Source organism: Macrobrachium rosenbergii, chromosome 9, assembly GCF_040412425.1.
Source record: "Macrobrachium rosenbergii isolate ZJJX-2024 chromosome 9, ASM4041242v1, whole genome shotgun sequence".
NCBI lineage: Eukaryota > Metazoa > Arthropoda > Malacostraca > Decapoda > Palaemonidae > Macrobrachium > Macrobrachium rosenbergii.
Genome location: NC_089749.1, coordinates 13,924,217 through 13,946,661, shown reverse-complemented (window position 1 = coordinate 13,946,661; position 22,445 = coordinate 13,924,217). Strand labels below are relative to the sequence as shown.

The 22,445-nt window shown below is 36.4% G+C and overlaps 1 protein-coding gene across 1 annotated transcript in view; it reads left to right on the top strand.

Moving 5' to 3' along the window:
* The window catches only part of LOC136841469 (sperm-associated microtubule inner protein 5-like), a 94,342-nt gene that overhangs the window by 20,684 nt on the left and 51,213 nt on the right, over positions 1–22,445 (top strand). Inside the window, exon 2 of the mRNA XM_067108416.1 lies at positions 13,159–13,232. Within this exon, the coding sequence (XP_066964517.1) occupies positions 13,163–13,232 (70 nt within the window). The 5' untranslated portion in view covers positions 13,159–13,162. The remainder of the gene's footprint in view (positions 1–13,158; positions 13,233–22,445) is intronic.

Genomic DNA, 22,445 nt, shown 5'->3' with positions numbered 1-22,445 from the left:
GAAAAAGTTTTTCTTTCTTCCAGGAGATTCCATTCACAGTGGAATCCTTTTCCTCTGTAAATGGAATCTCGTGGAGGAATGAAATGGAATCTCCTGGATGAATGAAATACTTTTTCATTCATCTAGGAGATTCCAATCACAGTGAAATCCCTTTCTCATGTAAATGGAATCTCGTGGAGGAATGAAATGGAATCTCCTGGATGAATGAAAAGCATTTCTTCCATCCAGGAGATTCCACTCACAGTGGAATCCTGTTCCCATGCAAATGGAATTTCCTAGAGGATTGAAATGGAAGGAGCATTTCGCTTCATCCACTAAGACCGACATCCATTTTGTCTAGTGAAAAAAAAAAAGAGAGCGTCTTCCAACAACAACTCAGGAATCGATTCCTCTCTCGCCCCGGAAGCACAAATTCCCATCAACCCAGAAGGGGAATAATAACATTCAGTAGGAAATCAGGTCGTTCACTTCTACTTAAAAGGCGAGATAATCCCCTCTCAAATCCTCTTGATGAGGAATGTGATCGAATGGCCTCGGGTGATGACGGGTTTTTGTGCCCCGTTCCTTTGTGAGAGCGTTTGCATGCGTTTGTGTGAGTTTGTGTAAGTTCTTGTGGATGTTGACAAATGTCGTGCCACTTCCGTCCCACTGCGTTTGGTCTCCAGTTGGATATGAAAGCTACTTTCTCCTCTGTAATTTTAGGTTGTCTCGGCGCTATTTACATTTCTTGCTATTTGTCTCATTTATTTATTTGTTCGTCTATATATTTATTTCTGAGTTCTCTAAACATCGGTATATATTGACCTAAATTCTTCGGTTTAATGAGGTATGAAAGCTACTTGCTCTTCTGTATTTTCCTGTTGTCTCGGAGCTATTTAATTTTTTTGCTACTTGTTTCATTTATTTATTTGTTTTATTTGATCGTTTATATATTTATATTTCTGAGGTCTGTAAACATTTGCATATATTGACCTAAATTCTTCGGTCTAATGAGATATGAAAGCTACTTGCTCTTCTATATTTTCCGGTTGTTTCGGCGCTATTGGCATTTCTTGCTACTTGTCTCGTTTATTTATGTGTTCGATTATATATTTATTTCTGAGTTCTCTAAACATTTGCATATAATGACCTACATTCTTGCGAGGCATTCCTATGTTTAGGTAAGAATTAATTGACTTTTCTTGAATTTTCATGTGGTCATTTTGATATCTTTTTGCTTTTACTGTACATTTTATTTGTTTCTGTAACTGTTCATTACTAAGTTTCAAGTGTGGAGGAGTTTATTCACGTAAAAACTCGTTATTCATATCTACTTCTGGTAAGAAACCGTTGTAATTTCCTAACGATTTACCTGGCCATTTTTAGGATAATTTTTGTTTTCATTTTTTATTAAAATTTTTCATCATGTTTTAAAACCATTTTAACACAATTCTTGAAGTTGGTTTATTTTCGTTTGTCCTTTTCTGCACGAACTTGACAAATAACATTGACTGTTCAATCCGCACTTTTCTGTCCGAACTTTTTTCTGTCCGCCCTCAGATCTTAAAAACTACTGAGGCTAGAAGGCTGCAAATTGGTATGTTGATCATCCACCCTCCAATCATCAAACATACCAAATTGCAGCCCTCTAGCCTCAGTAGTTATTTTATTTAAGGTTAAAGTTAACCGTGCTTGTGGCAACGCAACATCACAGGCCGCCACGGCCGGCTGAGAGTTTCATGGACCGCGGCTCATACAGCATTATACCGAGACCACCGAAAGATAGATCTATTTTCGGTGGCCTTGATTATAAGCTGTACAGAAAACTCGATTGCGCCGAAGGAACTTCGGCACAATTTTCACATGTTTGTTTCTGATAATCCTGTTAAAATGAAAAACGGAAAGAGGAGAAAATCCTTGTATTATCTTTCACGAAACGAAGACCAAGTTTTTCCCGCTGATTTTGTACGTGAATCAGGCAAGAACTCCTTAATGATTGATTAAATTCACTTCAGATTTACTGGATGACTTTACAGTTGTTTTCGGACACTTGATGATGCATCAGGAATGGCAGAAGCTGAAAAGAGATTGATATAGAGATTGAAATTCTTATTTTATGAAAAAAAAAAACTTTTTAGGGGAAAAACTCCCTTTCATAGGTGTTTTTCTTTTCTGAAAAAAAAAATCTTAAATAACCTGCTTTAGTGATAGTTTATGTAAGAAAAGTAAATTAACACAGAAGCGACCTCCTCGAGAATGAAAAAAAATCTTATCAATAATTTCCCTTAACAAGAAGGAATCCTTTGAGTTACGTCATCGAAAAACTAAATCACCCCTGATGTAACCTCGGGGACGAATAAAACCATTGATTTAACCTCCTAAAAGACAAAGGATTAATTCAAATAACCTTCTCAGGGCAGATGGAATCCGGTTAAGAGACCTCCCTAACCAATCCACTCTTTCGCCTTTCCCTCTTAGTGGAGTAGTGCCGTTAGTGCACCTCATGCGGTGCACTGTCGGCATTACTTAAGGTTCTTTGCAGCGTGCCTTCGGCCCCTAGCTGCAACCCATTTCGTTCCTTTTACTGTACCTCCTTTCATATGCTCTTTCTTCCATCTTACTGTCCACCTTCTCCTAACAATTGATTCATAGTGCAACTGCGTTGACAAAACCTTTCAAGGCTTTTACTGTAAATTTCCGTTTCAGCGCTGAATGACCTTATAGGCCCCAGCGCCTGGCCTTTGGTCTAACCTCTATATTCAGTTCAGTTCTTTCCCCTTTTAACACGTGACCTGACAGTAAGATGGGAACAAAATTCACTCTTCAACTGTAAATCCTATAAATCCCCGTTGCTGTGAGAAGGCTTTGAAAATCCTCGTGTGCAAGGGGAACCTATCTCCCCTCGTGTAGCTAACCCCTCCCTCGCCCAAGTAATGGGCAGTCGATGGTGAGAATGCCCGCAGTCTTTGGTGCAAGGTTTGAAATATCTTTAAATGCATGCTTGTGTTTAGATTACTGTTCACGTTTTTCTTTCGTATTAGTTTTAGATTGTTTTTATTTTTAGATTTAAATGTATGCTTGTGTCTAGATTAAAATTCACGTTTTTCTTTTGTACTTTTATCTCGGAAGTAATATGTATGATTTTAGATTTTTCTTTTTATTTTTAGATTTAAATGATTTTAGATTAAAATTGTTCTTCTTTTTTTAATGTTTTTATATGATTTTAGATTTTTGTTTTTATTTTTAGATTTAAATGTATGCTTGTGTCTAGATTAAAATTCACGTTCTTCTTTTGTACTTTAATCTCAAAAGTAATATGTATATGATTTTAGAGTTTTCTTTTTATTTTCACATTTAAATGCATGCCTGTGTCTAGATTAAAACTCACGTTTTTGTTTCGAATTTTATTTTCAAAAGTAATCTATACAAAATTACAGATTTTTTTTTTTTGTTAGATACACTCAAGGTTTCTCATGCTCCAGCATGCTCAGGACGAAAATATGCAGTACAGGGCATGAACGAGGGTGTGTTTTTAAGGCTGAACCTCGTAAAAGGCAAAAAATGAAGTGACAACATCATGCATAAAAAACCTTGAGCATATCTAACAAAGTAAAAAATCTAAAATCTAATACTGACTACTTTTGAAAATAAATACCAAAGAATAAAGCGAATTTTAATGTAGAGAAGCATATATTCCAGGATACTTTAAAGCTTGCATCAGAGACTGTGGAACATTCCCGCCACCAACCGACAATTAACCAGACCCAGGGTGGGTTAACCGGGTTAACTACGCGAGGGGAGATAGGTTCCCCTCGTTCAAGGGGATTGTCAAACCCTCCTTGCAGCAACGGAGATTCAGTTGAAGAGTGGATTTTGTCATCGGTTTACTGTTAGGTCACGTGTTAAAAGAGGGGGAAAGAGTGGGGTGTTTGGGGAGGTTCCTAAACTGGACTGATTCCTGCCTAATGCATATGTGTGTGTCTGTCATTTTCAGTATTATAACGTAGTCGTTTTGAAAATGACCTTAGAAAAAACTAAAAAAAACAGGGCGGGCATTACAACATTTTATATATATATATATATATATATATATATATATATATATATATATATATGTGTGTGTGTGTGTGTGTCTGTGTGTGTGTATTTATGTATGCATATGTTTGTGTGTGTGTGTAATCTACAGTCGACGCGTATATATTACAAACAAGATAAGAAAAGAATCATCTTGTAGTATCATAGAAAGTAGATTAATTTCCTTCATTACCCCCTCCCATATCCCCACCCCACCCCCATCACAGCCCTCCACCCTCGCCCCTCCCCTCGCCCCAATTTCTGAACAGTACTCTTATTTCTTCCCTCACCCCTTCACTTCATTATGCATTCCAAGTACTTCCCTCTCCCCTTTGGAATTTCTCAGAAGGCAATTCCTTCCATCACATTTTTCATCAGCTTCCCCTCCGTGATTAAGTTACTTGAAATCTTTGCTCTTTCTTCCATATCGACAATTGTCCCACTTTTCGTATATAGTGTACTTACAGTCATTTTTCATTTGATGTGTTTTTCTTTTTTAACTTCTGTGACGAAAACTAGTTTTTCCAACTACATAAAATGTGGTGGTCCACATTTTAAGAGTACGTGACTTGATAGATTTCACTGACAAAACACCACCATAGCGTCCCTGATAACTAGGGTTTGGGTTTTGAGGGGACCTCGAACACCTACCTGCTGAGTCATCAGCAGCCAGCGCCTGGTTCTCCCTGGTCCTAGCTTGGGTGGAGAGGGGATTTGGGCACTGGTCAAGTGTGTTTATGTTTTGTCTCCAGGCATAGAGCAAACATAAAGTGTGTCATAAACACATGCCTGGAACTTATCACATGCATATCACAAACAGGTCGAGAACAAGTTGACGACCGTAAATGGCGGACGAATCTTTGGCAGAGGCTTGATAATTGTATTAAGCATTTGTTTGGGCTACCAAGTCACTGACTTGTATTCAACTTGTTTGTGATGTGTCTGCGAGATGTTACAGACGTGGTTATGACATGGTTGACTGCAGTGTAGACGCACTCTTAGGAGTTTTGATATGGGAATACGAATTGAGGTAGAAGGAAAGTAGTTGATGGAATTAACTTGATCTTCCGATAAAAAAAAACTCGCTTAAAGATTCTTTCATACCAACCTTATACTAACAAACAAAGAAAGCATGAAAGCAAAAACCAGCAAGCAGGAATCAAGAAGATTTCAAACGAAACGGGTAAAACTAAACTAACAAATAAACGATAGTAGTGTTAATTGATGGAATTAACTTAATAAATCAAGAGATCACTAAAAAAAATTTTTTTTCAAACCAATTTGATACTAACTACCATAGAAAGCAAAAACTAGCAAGCAGGACTCAAGCAGATTTCAAACGAAACGGGTAAAACTGGACCAACAAACAAACGCGACAGTAGTGTTAAAATCGACCTTAAAACCAAATTCATTATTCAATCAACACATTAGTGACTTCCACGCAGACTACCGGCTGCCTCCGTTATCTCACATTCCGCTGTGACAAAAAAAAAAAAAAAAAGGAAATTTGTTTCCTCTTTGGAAATCTGGTCCTCTGTTCCACTTTCCGGTGATAGGGTTGCCCGGTTCCACGTTCCTCTAGCGCAAATGGTCAAACGTACGAACTTGTTACATTGTCATTCTGTTCCACATTTCAGTGAATTTTGAAGGACATTGTTGCCTCATATATGTTATTCCATTCTTCCACGTTCAAATGAGTGAGGGGTATCCGTATGTTCCCCGTGAGGCTGATATTGAAACCTGTGTTCACTGGAGTGAATTTTGAAGAGAATGTGTTCCGCAGATATTGTTCTGTTGTTCTACTTTCACATGGGTGATAGTATACTCATGTTTCCCGTTAGGCTCTTATTGTAAATCTTGTTCCCCCTCTTGTGACGTCATTGGAAATGTGTTCACCTTCAGTGACGTCATTTGAAATTATGTTCATATTCAGTGACGTCATCGGAAAATTATGTTCACCTTCAGTGACGTCATTGAAAATGGTGTTTATTACAGTGACGTCATTGAAAATTATGTTCACCTTCCGTGACGTCACTGAAACTTGTGTTTCCCTTTAGTGACGTCATCACTCGGTTCCATGTTCATCTCAGATAAATTTCTATGAGTGTTTCACTGGCTTGTCGGTTCCCCGTTCCAAGTCTAAGTGACAGTGAATAAGAAGTGTTTCTTTTAAGAGATTTGACGTTCCATTAAGGCTAATGTAAGTGCGCAATCCCTGTATCAGCACCATCTTTCTGTTCCACGTTCCGTTGAGGTTAACAAACCATTCCAGTGCCGTTGCACGTTCCGCTGATATTGTAACAGTATGGGTTCCCTTTTAGTTTTATCTCGTTCAGTAGCACCGTCTTTCTGTTCCACGTTCCGTTGATGTTCAGAACCACTGCAGTGCTGTTGCATGTTCCACTGTTCCATTAAGACTGTAAAAGTATTAGTTCCACTTCCGTTTCACCCTTCCCTGCGCGTTCCGCGATTTTGTGAGCCTGAAAATACAATGCGTTCCATTGCATGACGTCCTCCCGTTCCATGTTCCACGTTCCACTTGGATGGAATACTCGTTCCCCCTTAGTAGTACTATGGCTTATCTCTGAGTCTCGTACGTGCCACGCCCTTTGGGTGTCTCTCTTCATTACTCTGGATTTGAAGGAAATCAAGATTTAAGGTGAAACCGAAGTTATGCAATTCTCATGCTGGGAATTTTCGTGTTAAGGGAAATGGAGACAAATGTTTTAGATTGATTAAATTGGAAGTTATTGTGATACAGAAAATAGAGAGAAATGCTGTAAGTGAATCAGGTCATTTGCCTTTTCGATATGTATGCGATTAAAAAAAGGTATGGTTTTTATATGTCGATTTATATGTGACTAACAAGAGGTAGGGTTTTAATTTCTCCTGGTGGATTGAGAAAATGAAAATTTAGTTGTGTAATAACCGCAGTTCCCTTTTAGGTAATGGTATTATCCTAAATAATCCCTTTCCTTTTTCAATATTAGTGTTATCCTGAATTATCCTTGACCCCAAACCAACCACACCCCATAAAATAAAATGAAAAGTAAGCAAGCAATATTTACCCCAGTGTTTAATTTGAATACTGCAGTTATTCAAACCTGTTTTTTACCCCTCTTTTATTAACAAGGTTTGGGATTTATGAAGTTTTTTAATCCCCGGGAAAAAAATGCATCATCGGATGTCACTTTTCCACTTCATGTTAAAACTCAGTTAGATTGGTTTTCCAATAATTTCCCATTATTTTGAGAGCATGCTTTTTACACTGGATGGGATGGGTGTTTGGAATAGACGCTTACACTTGCAAAAGAAGGATGCGCATACATACACACCCGTACACATTCACACACAGACACACGCACACACACACACACACACACACACATATATATATATATATATATATATATATATATATATATATATATATATAAATATATATATATATATTTTTTCGGTTGGGTTAGCTCTCTAGTTCTCAGGAGATAATTGGATGTGAGGTTGCTTGACCATTGCCTCATTCACACTGGTTTGCGACGCACTACGGTTAACTAACTGCCATGTACATAATAAAATACCCACATGAGTATGTCAACTGAAGCTTATATATATATATATATATATATATATATATATATATATATATATATATATATATGTGTATGTATATGTATATACTGTATATATATGTATAAATGTAATATATGAATGTATGTATATATACATATATATATATATACACGTAAGTGTATGTATATAAAACTTCATGTGTATTCGTCATAAGCTACATATTTACATTCTCAAAAAAAAAGAGTGCATATACCGGTACTAATCAAACGTATTTAACTGATGCAATAATCATTAACGCGATTAAAAAAAACCTTCATATATTTTCCCGCCATTTTTGCACCCGATCTTTTGTACCCCGTTTATTGCAATACTTAAATTTTATGCGCGGCATTTTTGGAAGTTCGGCAATGCACCGAAGTTTGGACGTTATGCCTTCTTTGCCGTCAGCGATTACGCCCCTAATTTACAAACTAAAAAAAAAAAAACTGTCTAGACTGCATGTGGTTTTTCTTTTCAGAATAAAGTTGAGGTATAGTTTTTTTTTTTGCATCATCCATAAAAGCGTTATTGTTCCTCGCTTGTAATGGTAGGCAATGCGTGGAGGTTTCGGCTTTTTTTAAGTAGGTTAATGTTAAAGTTAATGTCAAGTTTTTATTTTTTTATAAAGATAAAGGAAACGTAGGCTTTGGATCATTACTTCAATTCTGTGAATTTTTTTTTTCGATTTTTAAACCTTTGTTGATGATATCATTAGTCTCGTGTTTATCTTCATGTACAAGATTGTTTTTCCTATATAAAAATAAAAGAAACGTAGTCTCGGAATCATCACTTCTATTCTGTAAATTTTTTTTTTGGATCCACAGGTGTTGTGTCAGGGGAACTACAAAAAGTTCCTTACTAAAAATTTCAGCAATAAAAGTTCCGTGATTTTGAGCCAGATCTATTGTATATGTATATATTGTATGATTGTACTCTTCTGGTATATTCCGAAGCTGTTTTTTAGCTTTATGAGGTTTTACTTACACTTGTAATAAATGCAAGGAACCGAGTACTTCTTTTTTATCCAATGCTATAATCCATTTTGCCAGTTGAACATCGCAAAAATCAAATGTCAATATTTCAATAATTTTTATTGATGAATATCGTAATATTGTCCCTTCCGTTTAATAAATAAGAGACCATTGGTGCTTAGAATATGGTCGGATACTTCTAAGAAACCAGTAATGCCTTACATAGCAAATTACTTTTCGGTATCATTAAGTTAGTGTGAGATATGTCTTTCATTAACCAAAATAATGAAAGATATGTCAAATAATTTTAATAATCAAGTAAGTAATGGGCAGTGTAGCACTAGCAGAATGATATAGCTAAAAAAATATTGAATGATAGTAAGAGTTTGTTAGAAGAATAGGGCCGGAATAATGAATGATATTTTGCCAAAATAATGCAGCCGAAATAGTGAATGAAATGTCACGAAGTAGCTAAAAAAAATGATATAGTAAAAGGTTAGATAATAGGGCCGGAATAATGAATAAGACAAAAGTGCGTCCACAGCTGAATGAACAGCGTAATAGCTGAAAAACGTCGGAGACTTGAAATTACTTACATATCGCAAGTAATACCTGAATGAAAGGCCGAAAACAGGTCAGCTACCGGTGGCAAATTTTGGGTATCGGTTCGAACTACTCGTACATTGCGATAAACCGTTTATGATAACACGCGATATGTTACGGACCTGTGTTTAAGACGTGTAAAAACACGCATAAACATGTTTATGACATGTGATAAACACGTAAACATGTTTATGACGTGTAATATACACACGTAAACATGTTTATGACATGTAGTAAACACATGTTTATGACATATAATAAACACATGTTTATGATGTGTTGATGACATGTAATAAACACACGTAAACATGTTCATGACATGTTGATGACATGTAATAAACACATGTAAACGTGTTGATGACATGTTGATGACATGTAGTAAACACACGCAATCATGTTTATGACATGCCATAAACATGTATTAATGTAATGTAGACACTCTCAAACGTAACAGCCGGAGGACACGATAGACCTAACAAAACAGCGGGATAACACAGCCATTCCGATCACCCATGTTTACACTAATGGACCCCAGCTGCATATGGACCTGATTCACTAAGACACACACACACACACACACACACACATATAGCAGTGCATATGTGGCCCATTGAAGCGAGATAATATCTGCGAGCAAATACCAGGGTTATGTACGCGTGTATGTATGCGTCCGGTTCAGAGCGAGACCTCGCCAATATCCCTCTCTCGCGGATTCCAATCTGGCAGTCTCGAACGCAGATGCAATATGAATGTTAAATCCATCTTCATAAACTCCTACTACTCCTTCCCTCTCCCCTCCCCTGCCTCTCTCGACCCCTCCCCAAGCCTCAGTGCTTCCTTCCCCCCCCTGCCACCTTCTCCCCCTTCTACCCCCTATTCTCAATCCATCTTCTCCTCGCCGATATAGACCTCTCCCGTGGCGAATCTTGGCTCTATTTTGAGTCTTCTTGAAAGTGATAATACTTTTAATGTTAAAGTTTTGCCTTTTGTGATCGAAATAGTGTGTGGTGGAAGGTGGTAATTTAAGGATGTGAATTTCGTTTTTATTATTAGGACTAATTTAGATTTTTTTTTTGTAAATATCAAATTTTATTCATCGCTAAGGCTAATTACTCACTGCAACATAGGTATTTCCGATAATAGTCACATTTATTTTGCTTATCTTTTAAATCTGCAGGTTACTGTTGTGAGAGTATATATATATATATATATATATATATATATATATATATATATATATATATATATATATATATATATATATATATATATATATATATATATACACCTATCACGATCATTGAAAATGTAATATATCCTATGAAGACCAACGCCACGCTACAGATATTTTCCTGGGAAATCATAACCAATCTTTCGTACTGAAAACCTTCTGAACTCCTACCCAACCTTTTGAGGTAATAAACCAATCAGCTGCCGAATTCTATTAATTCGTTATAGCTTCCGACCGCGCACACACACACACACGAGGCCTATTGAAAGTCGTCGAAATTTCCCCCCAAAATGCAGTGTTGCAGTTGCAGATCTTCCTTTCGAAGCAACGGAATTACCAGGACGACTATTTTTTTTGCCGCCTGTTTTCGAAGATAAAAATTTCTTTTCTCACACGTTTATGTGGAGGGGGATGGGTGGTGGTTAGTGGGGGTGGTGCGGTTTACGTTTAAATTACTTGACCGAAATTAGAAGTGGCGGAAATTGTGAGCCAGCCGTTCACAGATCTTCGAACTCATGTTTCTGGCGGGATCGTGGACGTAATTATATGTCATTCCTCCTTTTCAAAAACTGCGGTGACGAACCCTCTCTCTCTCTCTCTCTCTCTCTCTCTCTCTCTCTCTCTCTCTCTCTCTCTCTCTCAAAATGAATCCACCTATCTTTTGGCTACTGTTTCCCAAAACTGACTGAACAACCTTTGGCTGGCCTTTTTTGTCTTTTCATCTGAATATAAACAGTTTCCAGTAATATCTATTCACAAACAGGGTTCAAAAGAATTACCATTCCTCAGTTGCATACTGATTACGATTTGCGTCGCAATAAATAGCTTTGACGTTTCAAACGTAAATCTGAAAATGTTCAAAAATAAATTGCTTGCAGAGTCAGACATGAATATTAATTTCTTTATGAGGATGATGAGGATTTAATATTCTGTGATTAGTTACAGTGAAGGAATAGATTATCATATGCTACTGAACTTGATTTCTGAATTGAGAGCGAAAGCGTCTTTTCTCATTTTTATTGGCTTTTCGATCGGGTAATTAAGGCTTTTTCTGCATTCAACTGTTTTATTTATTTTTTTTTTAGCATGTTTGGTTGGTCAAGTGATATATTTCAACGAATTACTTATGGATTAAAGTGAAACTTTTTGAAGGGGTGTACGGTAGGCAGATAGAAAGGTGATTAGATTTTGAGATGAAATCCAATGGAAGTGTGGATTCTCTCTCTCTCTCGCTCTTTATATATATATATATATATATATATATATATATATATATATATATATATATATATATATATATATATATATATATATATATATATATATACACACACACACACCCACACACACGTTGCATCTTATTGCACTGAAATATACAATTCTAAGACCATATCGTAAATACATCCTAGATTAAGTCAAAAACCAAAATTACCGTTAATACTAAAGAAAAGATCTCGCTTAACGATTGCACAAAGCTTTCGAGAACAGACCTTAACCTAGATTTTGTTTTCCGGCGCGTAAACGTTTCTTTTCGGGCGTCGGGGGTTGAATAATACATAGCCATCGACGCATTTTTCAAACTTAGCATAATTACGCCGCCTGAGCGTATAATGAGGGCCACAGCGGGTCGTTAAGGCCACCATTAACCACGTTAGTGGGTCACGGCGGTTAGATTTCCCGCCATTTTTGACGGCCAGGATTCCGGGTACATTTTTTGGCGTTTGTCGTTTTATTTTTTTTTTTTGAGGGGGCTAGGGGGAGGATGGGCCAAGTCGGGCCATCGCAATATGACCCAGGATATTATTTTGACAGTCGTTCCCAATAAATTGGTCGTTTCTCCGTCCGAAACTGCGGGAAATGAAATGTTCATTGTTTTTATTCATGGAAGTCTACGGGGATTCGATGGGAGTGGTATGATGGCGGACGATTGGAAGTTGACTTTCATGGTAATTTCATTTGTGCGATGGGTGGAAATGCTAAGCAAACGGCTGGCGTTGAAAAGGTTTATAGTGATATGGATGGTTTTGTAGGTAATAATAAAGATTCTTTTATTAGCTTTTCTGTTATGAGAATGAATGTAAATTTACTTCAGTAAGTTACTGATGATAATGTCAAAGTGTTTCTTTACTTGTGTAATAGGCAAAAATGTAATATGCAAATTTTTTATCACGCTTATTTTCCCTTGAGTACTCTGTTAAAAATACTTACAACTTCAAGAAAATTGTTCCCTTGAAATAACATTCTAATTCCATCCAACATAGTGACCACATTAATGAAGTTTTTTTTTCCAGAATAATGATGATAATATAAGTGTTTTTCAGTCCTGTGATAATAGGTACAAACTTCATATATAAATTTTTATAGTGTATTATTTTTATTGTTGCTTTACTATTTGTTAAATCTGCCTCCAACTTCCAGAGAAGTTATTCCCATGAAATGATATTTAATTTTCATACAGCATAATGATCACATTAATGATATGGTTTTTCTATTAAAAATACTGGCAACTTCAATAAAAGTTATTTCCATGAAATAACATTCTTTTCTCATCCAACATAATGACCACATTAACGAAGAGGTTTTTCTATTAAAAATATTTTGAACATCAGTAAAAGTTATTCCCATGAAATAACATTCTATTTTCATGCAGCACAATGACCAGATTAATGAAGAGATTTTTTTTTTCAGAATAATGATGAACGATTTGGAAGCTCCGTCCACGCCGATCGTCCGAAGACGGACGTACATAGTCGGGTACTCAGGTGAGATCATTAATTAATCCTCCATACAGGTAGACCAGAGTTACTGCCCTAAAATGGAAAACTGCAGTATCTGCAAAATTTTCGAAACTGAGATATGCCACCTGTTGGGATCGTGAAACACTAATACACAAGTTACTGCAGTTTCAGAATGATTCTTCGTTGCTTTCCACGAGTATTTAGGGGGTCCCATTTGCAGTATCTGCAAAATCGGCAGTAAGGCAAGGGAGTATCTACCATTTTTCTCAGTTCTGTATTTTTTCAGATACTACAGTCTTCCATTTTAGGGCAGAGTACCTTTTAACCCTCTTCTCTTAGAGTGGCGTGTTTTAGATGTTTAGTCTTCGAAGCTTTCTCTAAGAGTATTAGATAGTAAACGATAAATAGAAAATAGTTATATTCTGAAGTAATGCCTAATAGAATCAGATAGCAGACGCTAAATAGAAAACATTTATATCTTGAAGTAGTGGATAGTACATGGCAGATTGTAAATCATCATTTATAGGAGTAGTAGCCATTAGATGTGAGGTGAAAAATAGTTCCTGAAACAATAATAGTATATGATAGATTGTAAATTGTGATTTATAGGAGTAGTGGCCATTAAAAGTGAAGTGAAAAATAGTTCCTGAAGTAGTAATAGTATATGCTAGAATGTAGATCAGGATTTATAGGAGTAAGTAAAAAATAGTCATCTCCAAATATGTCAGGTAGATGAAGTTGAATCATAAATACAGTGTTTTGTGTCCACATTTTCTTCATAATTATTTGATGAGGACTGGAAGACCTACTCCTTTTCAACATCACTCATTTCCATGGGATTCTCGCCCCTCATAACCCATTGTCGCTAACACCAGGCACACAAGGTCTGTTGCTAGTTCCTAGACCTTAAATTTTGGGGTGAGTTTGCTAACCCCAAGGTTGTGCCAACCTACTCCGACGCTCATTAGAACACGGAAGCTTACAAATAGGAATCACTGCGTATATTCGAAATATATCCGCACCTGTCAACCCACCTCTTCACACTTTTACTTCGTGGAGATTGATAATCCTCTTTGGAGGAGACAGCTAAGCTGTGTTAATCTCTTCCTACTTCTGTTTTTTTTTTTTTATTTATCTCCGTTCATCCACCGTTCCCCCTTCCTTATCCTTCTTCCTGTCATCTTCGGGTCTGGGCTAGAAGAGGGCGTTACCTAGCCCCTCCCCCGCAGGTCTTTGGTCCTAAAAAGACTACATTATAAATGCGTAAAAATTCAAATAAAATGGTGAAATTTTGTTAACTAGTAGAAAATGGTCTGTGTACAACTGAGATTGATCTTGTCAAAAATTGATGAATACCTTATTCTAATTTAATAATAATAATAATAATAATAATAATAATAATAATAATAATAATAATAATAATAATAATAATACGAAGTAAGAAGACCCTCTTTGAGCCAAGTTTTGTTGAATAAAATGTCTGCATTTTGCGAAAACTCAGTATAAAATTAATTCGCAAAATGCAGCCATATTATTCAACATAATAATAATAATAATAATAATAATAATAATAATAATAATAATAATAATAATAATAATAATAATAATAATAATAATACTTAAGGCTACTGCAGAAGATTGAAAGTTTCCCTTTATTCCCGCTGAATTGTTGTCAGTCATTTCTCTAGTCATTCTTGCTATCAATACTATGAAGAATAATCCCATTCTTTAAACCAAACTTCAGTATCATCTTGTCATTACTCTAGCAATGACAAAGCCCTTTGTTGGCCGAGCCGGTTGAGCTTCAGACTGTCACTCGATGGGCTGGAGTTCAATTCCCGCGGCCGGCTGATGAAGAGTTAGAGAAATTTATTTCTGGTGATAGAAATTCATTTCTCGCTATAACGTGGTTCGGATTCCACAATAAGCTGTAGGTCCCGTTGCTAAGTAACCAATTGGTTCTTAGCCACGTAAAATAAGTCTAATCCTTCGGGCCAGCCCTAGGAGAGCTGTTAATCAGCTCAGTGGTCTGGTAAAACTAAGGTATATTTTTTTCTAGCAATGACAAGGAGATATTGAAGTAAGCTACAACAATGTATATACTGTATATATATATATATATATATATATATATATATATATATATATATATATATATATATATATATATATATATATATATATATATATATATATATATATATTGAGAACTCACTGTCAAAATACAAATGAAACGTTCCGTGATTACTGACAAAAAAAAAAAAGCTCTATATCATATTTTGATTCCATCCTCTTTTCCTTTTCAACGGTTCACAATATTTCTGTAGTCATATCAAATTTAATTTGGACCCAATTCCGAGAGCCCTTTTGTTACTGAAGGCAAAGTTTTATTGAATGACTTTTTTTTTATTTTCATTTTTTTTGTAGGGGAGGTTGGGGGAGGGGGGGTGGGGAAGAAGGGGGACATTTCGGAATGAATGTGCGGAGACGAGAAAATAGTTTTAGAATGGTTTTCCACGGGGAGGCGGATGGGAGGGGCAATTTTTTGACATTGCTTATCAGTGAAATATTTAGGACTGCTCCATTTGGAATTTTATTTCTGTTACCGATTTTTTTTTTACTCGTATAACCTTACGTCTTTTGAGAGGCGTGTCTTGATGGACCTCCTCCTCCTCCTCCTCCTCCTCCTCCTCCTCCTCCTCCTCCTCCTCTACTCATTTACTCTCTTGTAGGAGGCCGACGGGATGGGAAATCTAATGTCCTGTTAGCGATTTTATTTTTACTCATATAACCTTACGTCTTTTGAGAGGCGCGTCTTGATAGACCTCCTCCTCCTCCTCCTCCTCCTCCTCCTCCTCCTCTACTCATTTACTCTCTTGTAGGAGGCCGACGGGATGGGAAATCTAATGTCCTTGTCTAACTAAGGATTGTATAAAAGACTTAAAATAAGAGGAAGAAAAAATAAAGTGAGACATGAGGCCTGGGAAGGCGATAGGCCTGTTTTTTAAATAAAAAAAATAATTTTGATCTTAATTTTGTTCCCTAACAAGATATGTAGCTTCACATACAAACAAATTTGCTTTCGCATGCAAAAAATATTTCTCTCATACAAATATCATGTTGCTTCACATACGAAAAATTTGGCTCTAACATGGAAAACGTACATTACTTTAACGATCATATGGGATATATTGTTCTCACATACAGACTATGTAGCCTTGATCTCCCGTAAAGAGTATGTGGCCTCCACGTACAAAATATGTTGCTCCACATGCAAGACATGTTGCACCACAAACAAATTAACTTGTCGCATGAGAATTACGTCAGGATGATTGATCACCTGAAAAGACTGTAAAAGTACATTAGGCCTATTCCTGCATTCAACTACAGACACTTGACTACAGCTGCAATGCAATTGAACCGTCATGACCGCAAAACCGCGAGATTAGACAACTGTAATCTTTTCCCTGTAATTTACGCTTCGGATTAATAGAAGCATAACAAAGAGTCGAAACAAGGCAATGGTTTTGGCCCTCTGACTCTTGACAAATTGGTTCTCCGGTGATTTGATTAGTGCTAAATTGTTTGCGTGGAATCACGGGGCGAATTGAAGTGTAGTTCCTTTCTTTATTATATAAGACTCTGAGTGAATTCTTAGAGGGAGTGTTCAGATTTGATTTTAGAGTGGCAAAATAGAAAGGAAAGTGGTTTGGTGCTTAATAACTAGCTGCAGACTCTTAGTTTCTCCCGTCAAATATTCTTGTTTAATCTGACGCGAACAACGTTCATTCTGTTTGGAGCAGATGTAAAACGAGTAAATATTGCGCCGAAGGAACGGTTTTCTGTACAGCCGCTACAGCGAATAATCAAGGCCACCGAAAATATATTCATCTTTCCGTGGTCTCGGTATAAATGTCGTATGAGCCTCGGCCCATGAAACTTTAACCACGGCCCTGTGGTGCCTATGCTATATCGTTGCCAGAAGCGCGGTTATGGCTAACTTTAACCTTAAATAAAATAAAATTTACTGAGGCTAGAGGGCTACAATTTGGTATGTTTGATGATTGGAGGGTGGATGATCAACATACCAATTTGCAGCCCTCTAGCCACAGTAGTTTTTAAGATCTGAGGGCGGACAGAAAAAGCGCGGACGAAAAAAAGGCGAATGGAATAAAGTGCGGACGGACAGACAAAGCCGGCACAATATTAAATTGGTGTTTCTCAAACTCACTACTTCTTGCTTGAGATCGAGATTCCATTCCTTGGAGTGTATCTGACCCAAGTGATACTTCGATTTTTACTCTCTCTGGTTTTCCAGAGTCTTCTAAAAACTCCCCGTCCGCGGCATCACGTTCCCTCTCTCATTTTTAAAGGGTCATTCCTCATTCATTTGAGAAATATTTTAGGAGGATGAGTTTGCAAATGATATCAGAATCGAAGACAGACATCTCTCTCTCTCTCTCTCTCTCTCTCTCTCTCTCTCTTATTTTTAGATAAATATTTTGTGAAGAAGATTTCCTAAATGATATCAGAATTGTAGACAAACACCAAGGAAGAACCTCTCTCTCTCTCTCTCTCTCTCTCTCTCTCTCTCTCTCTCTCTCTCTCTCTCTGTGACTTTTAGATATATATTTTGTGAGAAAGATTTCGTAAATGATATCAGAATTATACACAAAAACCAAGGAAGAACCCTCTCTCTCTCTCTCTCTCTCTCTCTCTCTCTCTCTCTCTCTCTCTCTCTCTCTCTCTCTCTCTCTCACTTACTTGCGTTTGGAGTGTTCTACCTATCACGGAGGCATTTCAGAACTCTTTGTTTCCTAGTATTTATGAATTTCATGAAACCTTTCTCCATTTGTAATATATTATTTATTAGATCTATTAATTATGGCCAACATTTAATTCTAAGGTTACAGAGAAAAAGTGATTTACATAGAATTTTAAGAAACAAACAACAGTGTGTCAAACGAGCTTTGTTTAATATGACTTTCAAGTTACAAACAGATTAACTGTATCAGGAAAAGCTCATACAAATTTTCATTTTCAGTAAAACACTCGTTCAGAAATTTTGTAAATTTGGTAATTAACTTAGCTCCTGTTATGAGTTGCTCGTAAGAACATGAATTCTTACTGGCATAAGGCCAATTTAATATTACAATATTAATATCAGTTATTATGAATATATTATATATATATATACTGTATATATGTATATATATATATTTATATATATATATATATATATATATATATATATATATATATATATATATATATATATATATATATATATATATATATATATATATATATATATATATATATATATATATATATATTATATAACACTATTCCATATACGCACTGTAATTGTCTTTTAGATTTACCGGATAAAACCCTGAGATATTCTTTAGGCTTATTTCTGAGGGTTTACCTATTCCCCCTCCCCTCCCCCCCTCCCCTCCCCAACATAATCCAGTATTCAGTCCCCTCCCTCCTTTTGGATTTCTGGTGGCGTTCGTTGTGGATTTTTTTATCCACATAGTCTTTTTTTTTTCTCATTTTCTTTCGTTGATTTTGTTACTTTTACTTTGAATTTCCTTTCTGAAACGTCTTCTAATTATCTGTTTACTCTTTTATTTGTTTGTTTTGTTTGTTTATTCATGTGTTTATGTGTTTGTTTGCCTGGTTATTGATTTATTTATTTATTAATGTATAGAGTCATTTATTTATCTATTCATTCATTTATTTTATTTATTTATTTTTTATTTATTCATCTTTATTTATCTCTATCTTTATCTGTGTATCTACTTGATTTATTTATTTCTTGTTGACCTTCTGAACGCCACCAAACAAGAAAGTAAACATCGCCTGGAAAGGAGCGCAAAACTGATCTGGCTCGGTTTACAGATATTATTTTGGATTATGCTCTCAAGAAAAGAAGATTGTGGGTGCATGGATTCCTTCAAGCTGTATGGAAGACTCTCTCGATACAGGAATATGATACGATATAGCTTTTATCTTCTTGATGAGTATTCAAACCCGCCTCTCTCTCTCTCTCTCTCTCTCTATCTCTGAAAGAAAATGTAAATTAATTTCAAAGGATGAAACGTTATACGCTTTGATACTTGAGAAAACTCTCTCTCTCTCTCTCTCTCTCTCTCTCTCTCTCTCTCTCTCTCTCTCTCTCTCTCTCTCTCTCTCTCTCTCTCTCTTTGAAACAAAATATAAATTTATCCCAAATCACTGAACAAAGAGATACGTCATATGCCTGGACTACTTGAGAAAAATTCTCTCTCTCTCTCTCTCTCTCTCTCTCTCTCTCTCTCTCTCTCTCTCTCTCTCTCTCTCTCTCTGTGTGTGTGTGTGTGTGTGTATGTGATGGAAAGAAATATAAATTAATTTCAGATCGCTCAAGGAAGAAACTTGTCACACACCTGGAAGGGCGTGAAAAATTCTCTCTCTCTCTCTCTCTCTCTCTCTCTCTCTCTCTCTCTCTCTCTCTCTCTCTCTCTCTGTGTGTGTGTGTGTGTGTGTGTTATGAAAGGAAATATATATTAATTTCAGATCGCCCAAGGAAGAAACTTGTCATAAACCTGGATGGGCGTGAAAATTCTCTCTCTCTCTCTCTCTCTCTCTCTCTCTCTCTCTCTCTCTCTCTCTCTCTCTCTCTTACAACGAGTGCCCTCCTTTTCTCCCATCATCTGGTTCCGGCATCCAAACCAAATCAGGCCACCTTCGAGGAGGAAGTCCCGAAATAACCGATGAAAACAAGAAGGTAATAAGGAGCAATAAAAGTATAAAAAAAGCATAAAAGAATAAGAAATAAAAACTCCCTTGTTTTTTCACTTGCTCGATGGGTTTTTTGGGGTTATTTGGGGAAACATGTAAACAAGTAAAAAATGCGCCGAAGTTTCTTCGGCGCAATCGAGTTTTCTGTAGAGCGTATAATCAAGGCCACCGAAAATATATCTGTCTTTCCGTGTTCTCAGTATAGTGCTGTATGAGCCGCGGCTCATGAAACTTTAATCACGGCCCGGTGGTGGCCTGGCCTATATCGTTGTCAGACGCACGATTATGGCTAACTTGAACCTTAAATAAGATGAAAACTACTGAGGCTAGAGGGCTGCAATTTGGTATGTTTGCTGATTGGAGGGTGGATGATCAACATACCAATTTGCAGCCCTCTAGCCGCAGTAGTTTTCAAGACCTGAGGGCGGACAGAGAAAAGTGCGGACGGACAGACAAAGCCGGCACAATAGTTTTTTTTTTTTACAGAAAACTAAAAAGGACAGACAGGCATTAGCAAGACTTAATTTTCCCCCATTTCAGATTTCGTTTGATGGGAGATCAAACGGGAAAGGTAGAGAGAAATTCGATAAAAGTATACAAAGAAACCCTCGGCAACAGATTACAATGATTGCTCTGCAGCTTATAGACCTATATATCTCTGCGCTGTTTATTTCACGTAAAATACTTTACTTTTTCATTTAAAGATACTTTGGGTATACGCGCATATTCACATACACATTTGACATAACAAATCTGTTATGTCAAATGTGTGTGTGTGTGTGTGTGTGTGAGAGAGAGAGAGAGAGAGAGAGAGAGAGAGAGAGAGAAATTTTTTCAAGTATAAAGGCATATGAAATGTTTCTTTCTTGCTTGATTCGAGATAAATTTATATTTTGTTTCACACACACACACACACACAGAGAGAGAGAGAGAGAGAGAGAGAGAGAGAGAGAGAGAGAGAGAGAGAGAGAGAGATATTTTTCTCACGTATCAAGGCTTATATGTTTTTCAGTGCGCGATTTGAGCTTAATTTATATATCAATTCAGGATTAGTCTGGAGTTAATAGACCTATATCTCTTTACTATGTATTTCATGTATGCTGTTTCTCTCCTTAATTTTTAATTTCAGGATAATTTGGGTGACCACGTATAAGCACTTGCACGTTTGAAATAACTCTCAAATACTAACCTGTGGCAGAATAAATGCGCTGAAGTTTCTTCGGCGCAGTCGAGTTTTTATGTACAGCCGCTACAGCGTATAATCAAGGACACCGAAAATAGATCTATCTTTCCGTGGTCTCAGTATACTGCTGTATGAGCCGCGGCTCATGAAACTTTAATCACGGCCCGGTAGTGACCTATCCTATAGCGTTGCCAGAAGCACAATTATAGCTAACATTAACCTTAAATAAAATAAAAACTACTGAGGCTAGAGGGCTGCAATTTGGTATGTTTGATGATTGGAGGGTGGATGATCAACATACCAATTTGCAGCCCTCTAGCCTCAGTAGTTTTTAAGATCTGAGGGTGGACGGAAAAACTAAAAAATACTTCAGGAACGCTTTCGTGTATTAACAGTATACACATCGTCCTGTGGATACGTGTATAACTGTGATCCCTGAGAGTTATTTCTCCTCTCTGTACAAGTTCATAGAATATTCTTCAGCTCGACTGTATCATTCTCTCTCTCTCTCTCTCTCTCTCTCTCTCTCTCTCTCTCTCTCTCTCTCTCTCTCTCTCTCTCTCTCTATATATATATATATATATATATATATATATATATATATATATATATATATATATATATATATATATATATATATATATATATATATCTGTGTGTGTGTAAAGAAAAGACATACACACACACACACACATATATATATATATATGATGATGTATTTAGTTCTTGCATTTTATTACTAGTCCTTTTAATTATTTATCATGTTTTATGCATTAACATAACGCCGTACTTTTGATGCCGTGACGTCACTCGGATAAAAATAATTCTTGATACGGTAATTGCTTAATGGAAGCCAGAATAACACAATAAAGAATATATTTCGGAATATCCTCTACAAAAAATTCTTAAATTTACTGGCACGCGATTCGAAAAGAATACATCCTTTAGTCACATAAAAAAAACCCTGCTGTTGATTTAGCATAAAACCCTTTTGTAAAATTCACAATATACCTGTGACTTCCTACAGATATGTAAAAGAAGGCAAGCAATACCAGATTAAAGCAGACGCATGCAAATTTTAGATTGCATCACCCCAGCATAACTTTCATGACTTTCATCAATTATGACAATGAAGTGTTTTTTTAATCTCATTCTTTGCTTTTCCGTCAGTGTCAACAACATCTAAGCCAGTGGTGTATGGTTTTATTTCCTCATTCAGTTCCAGTCTTTGATGGTCACCAATGACCTCGGATTCTTCAAAATGG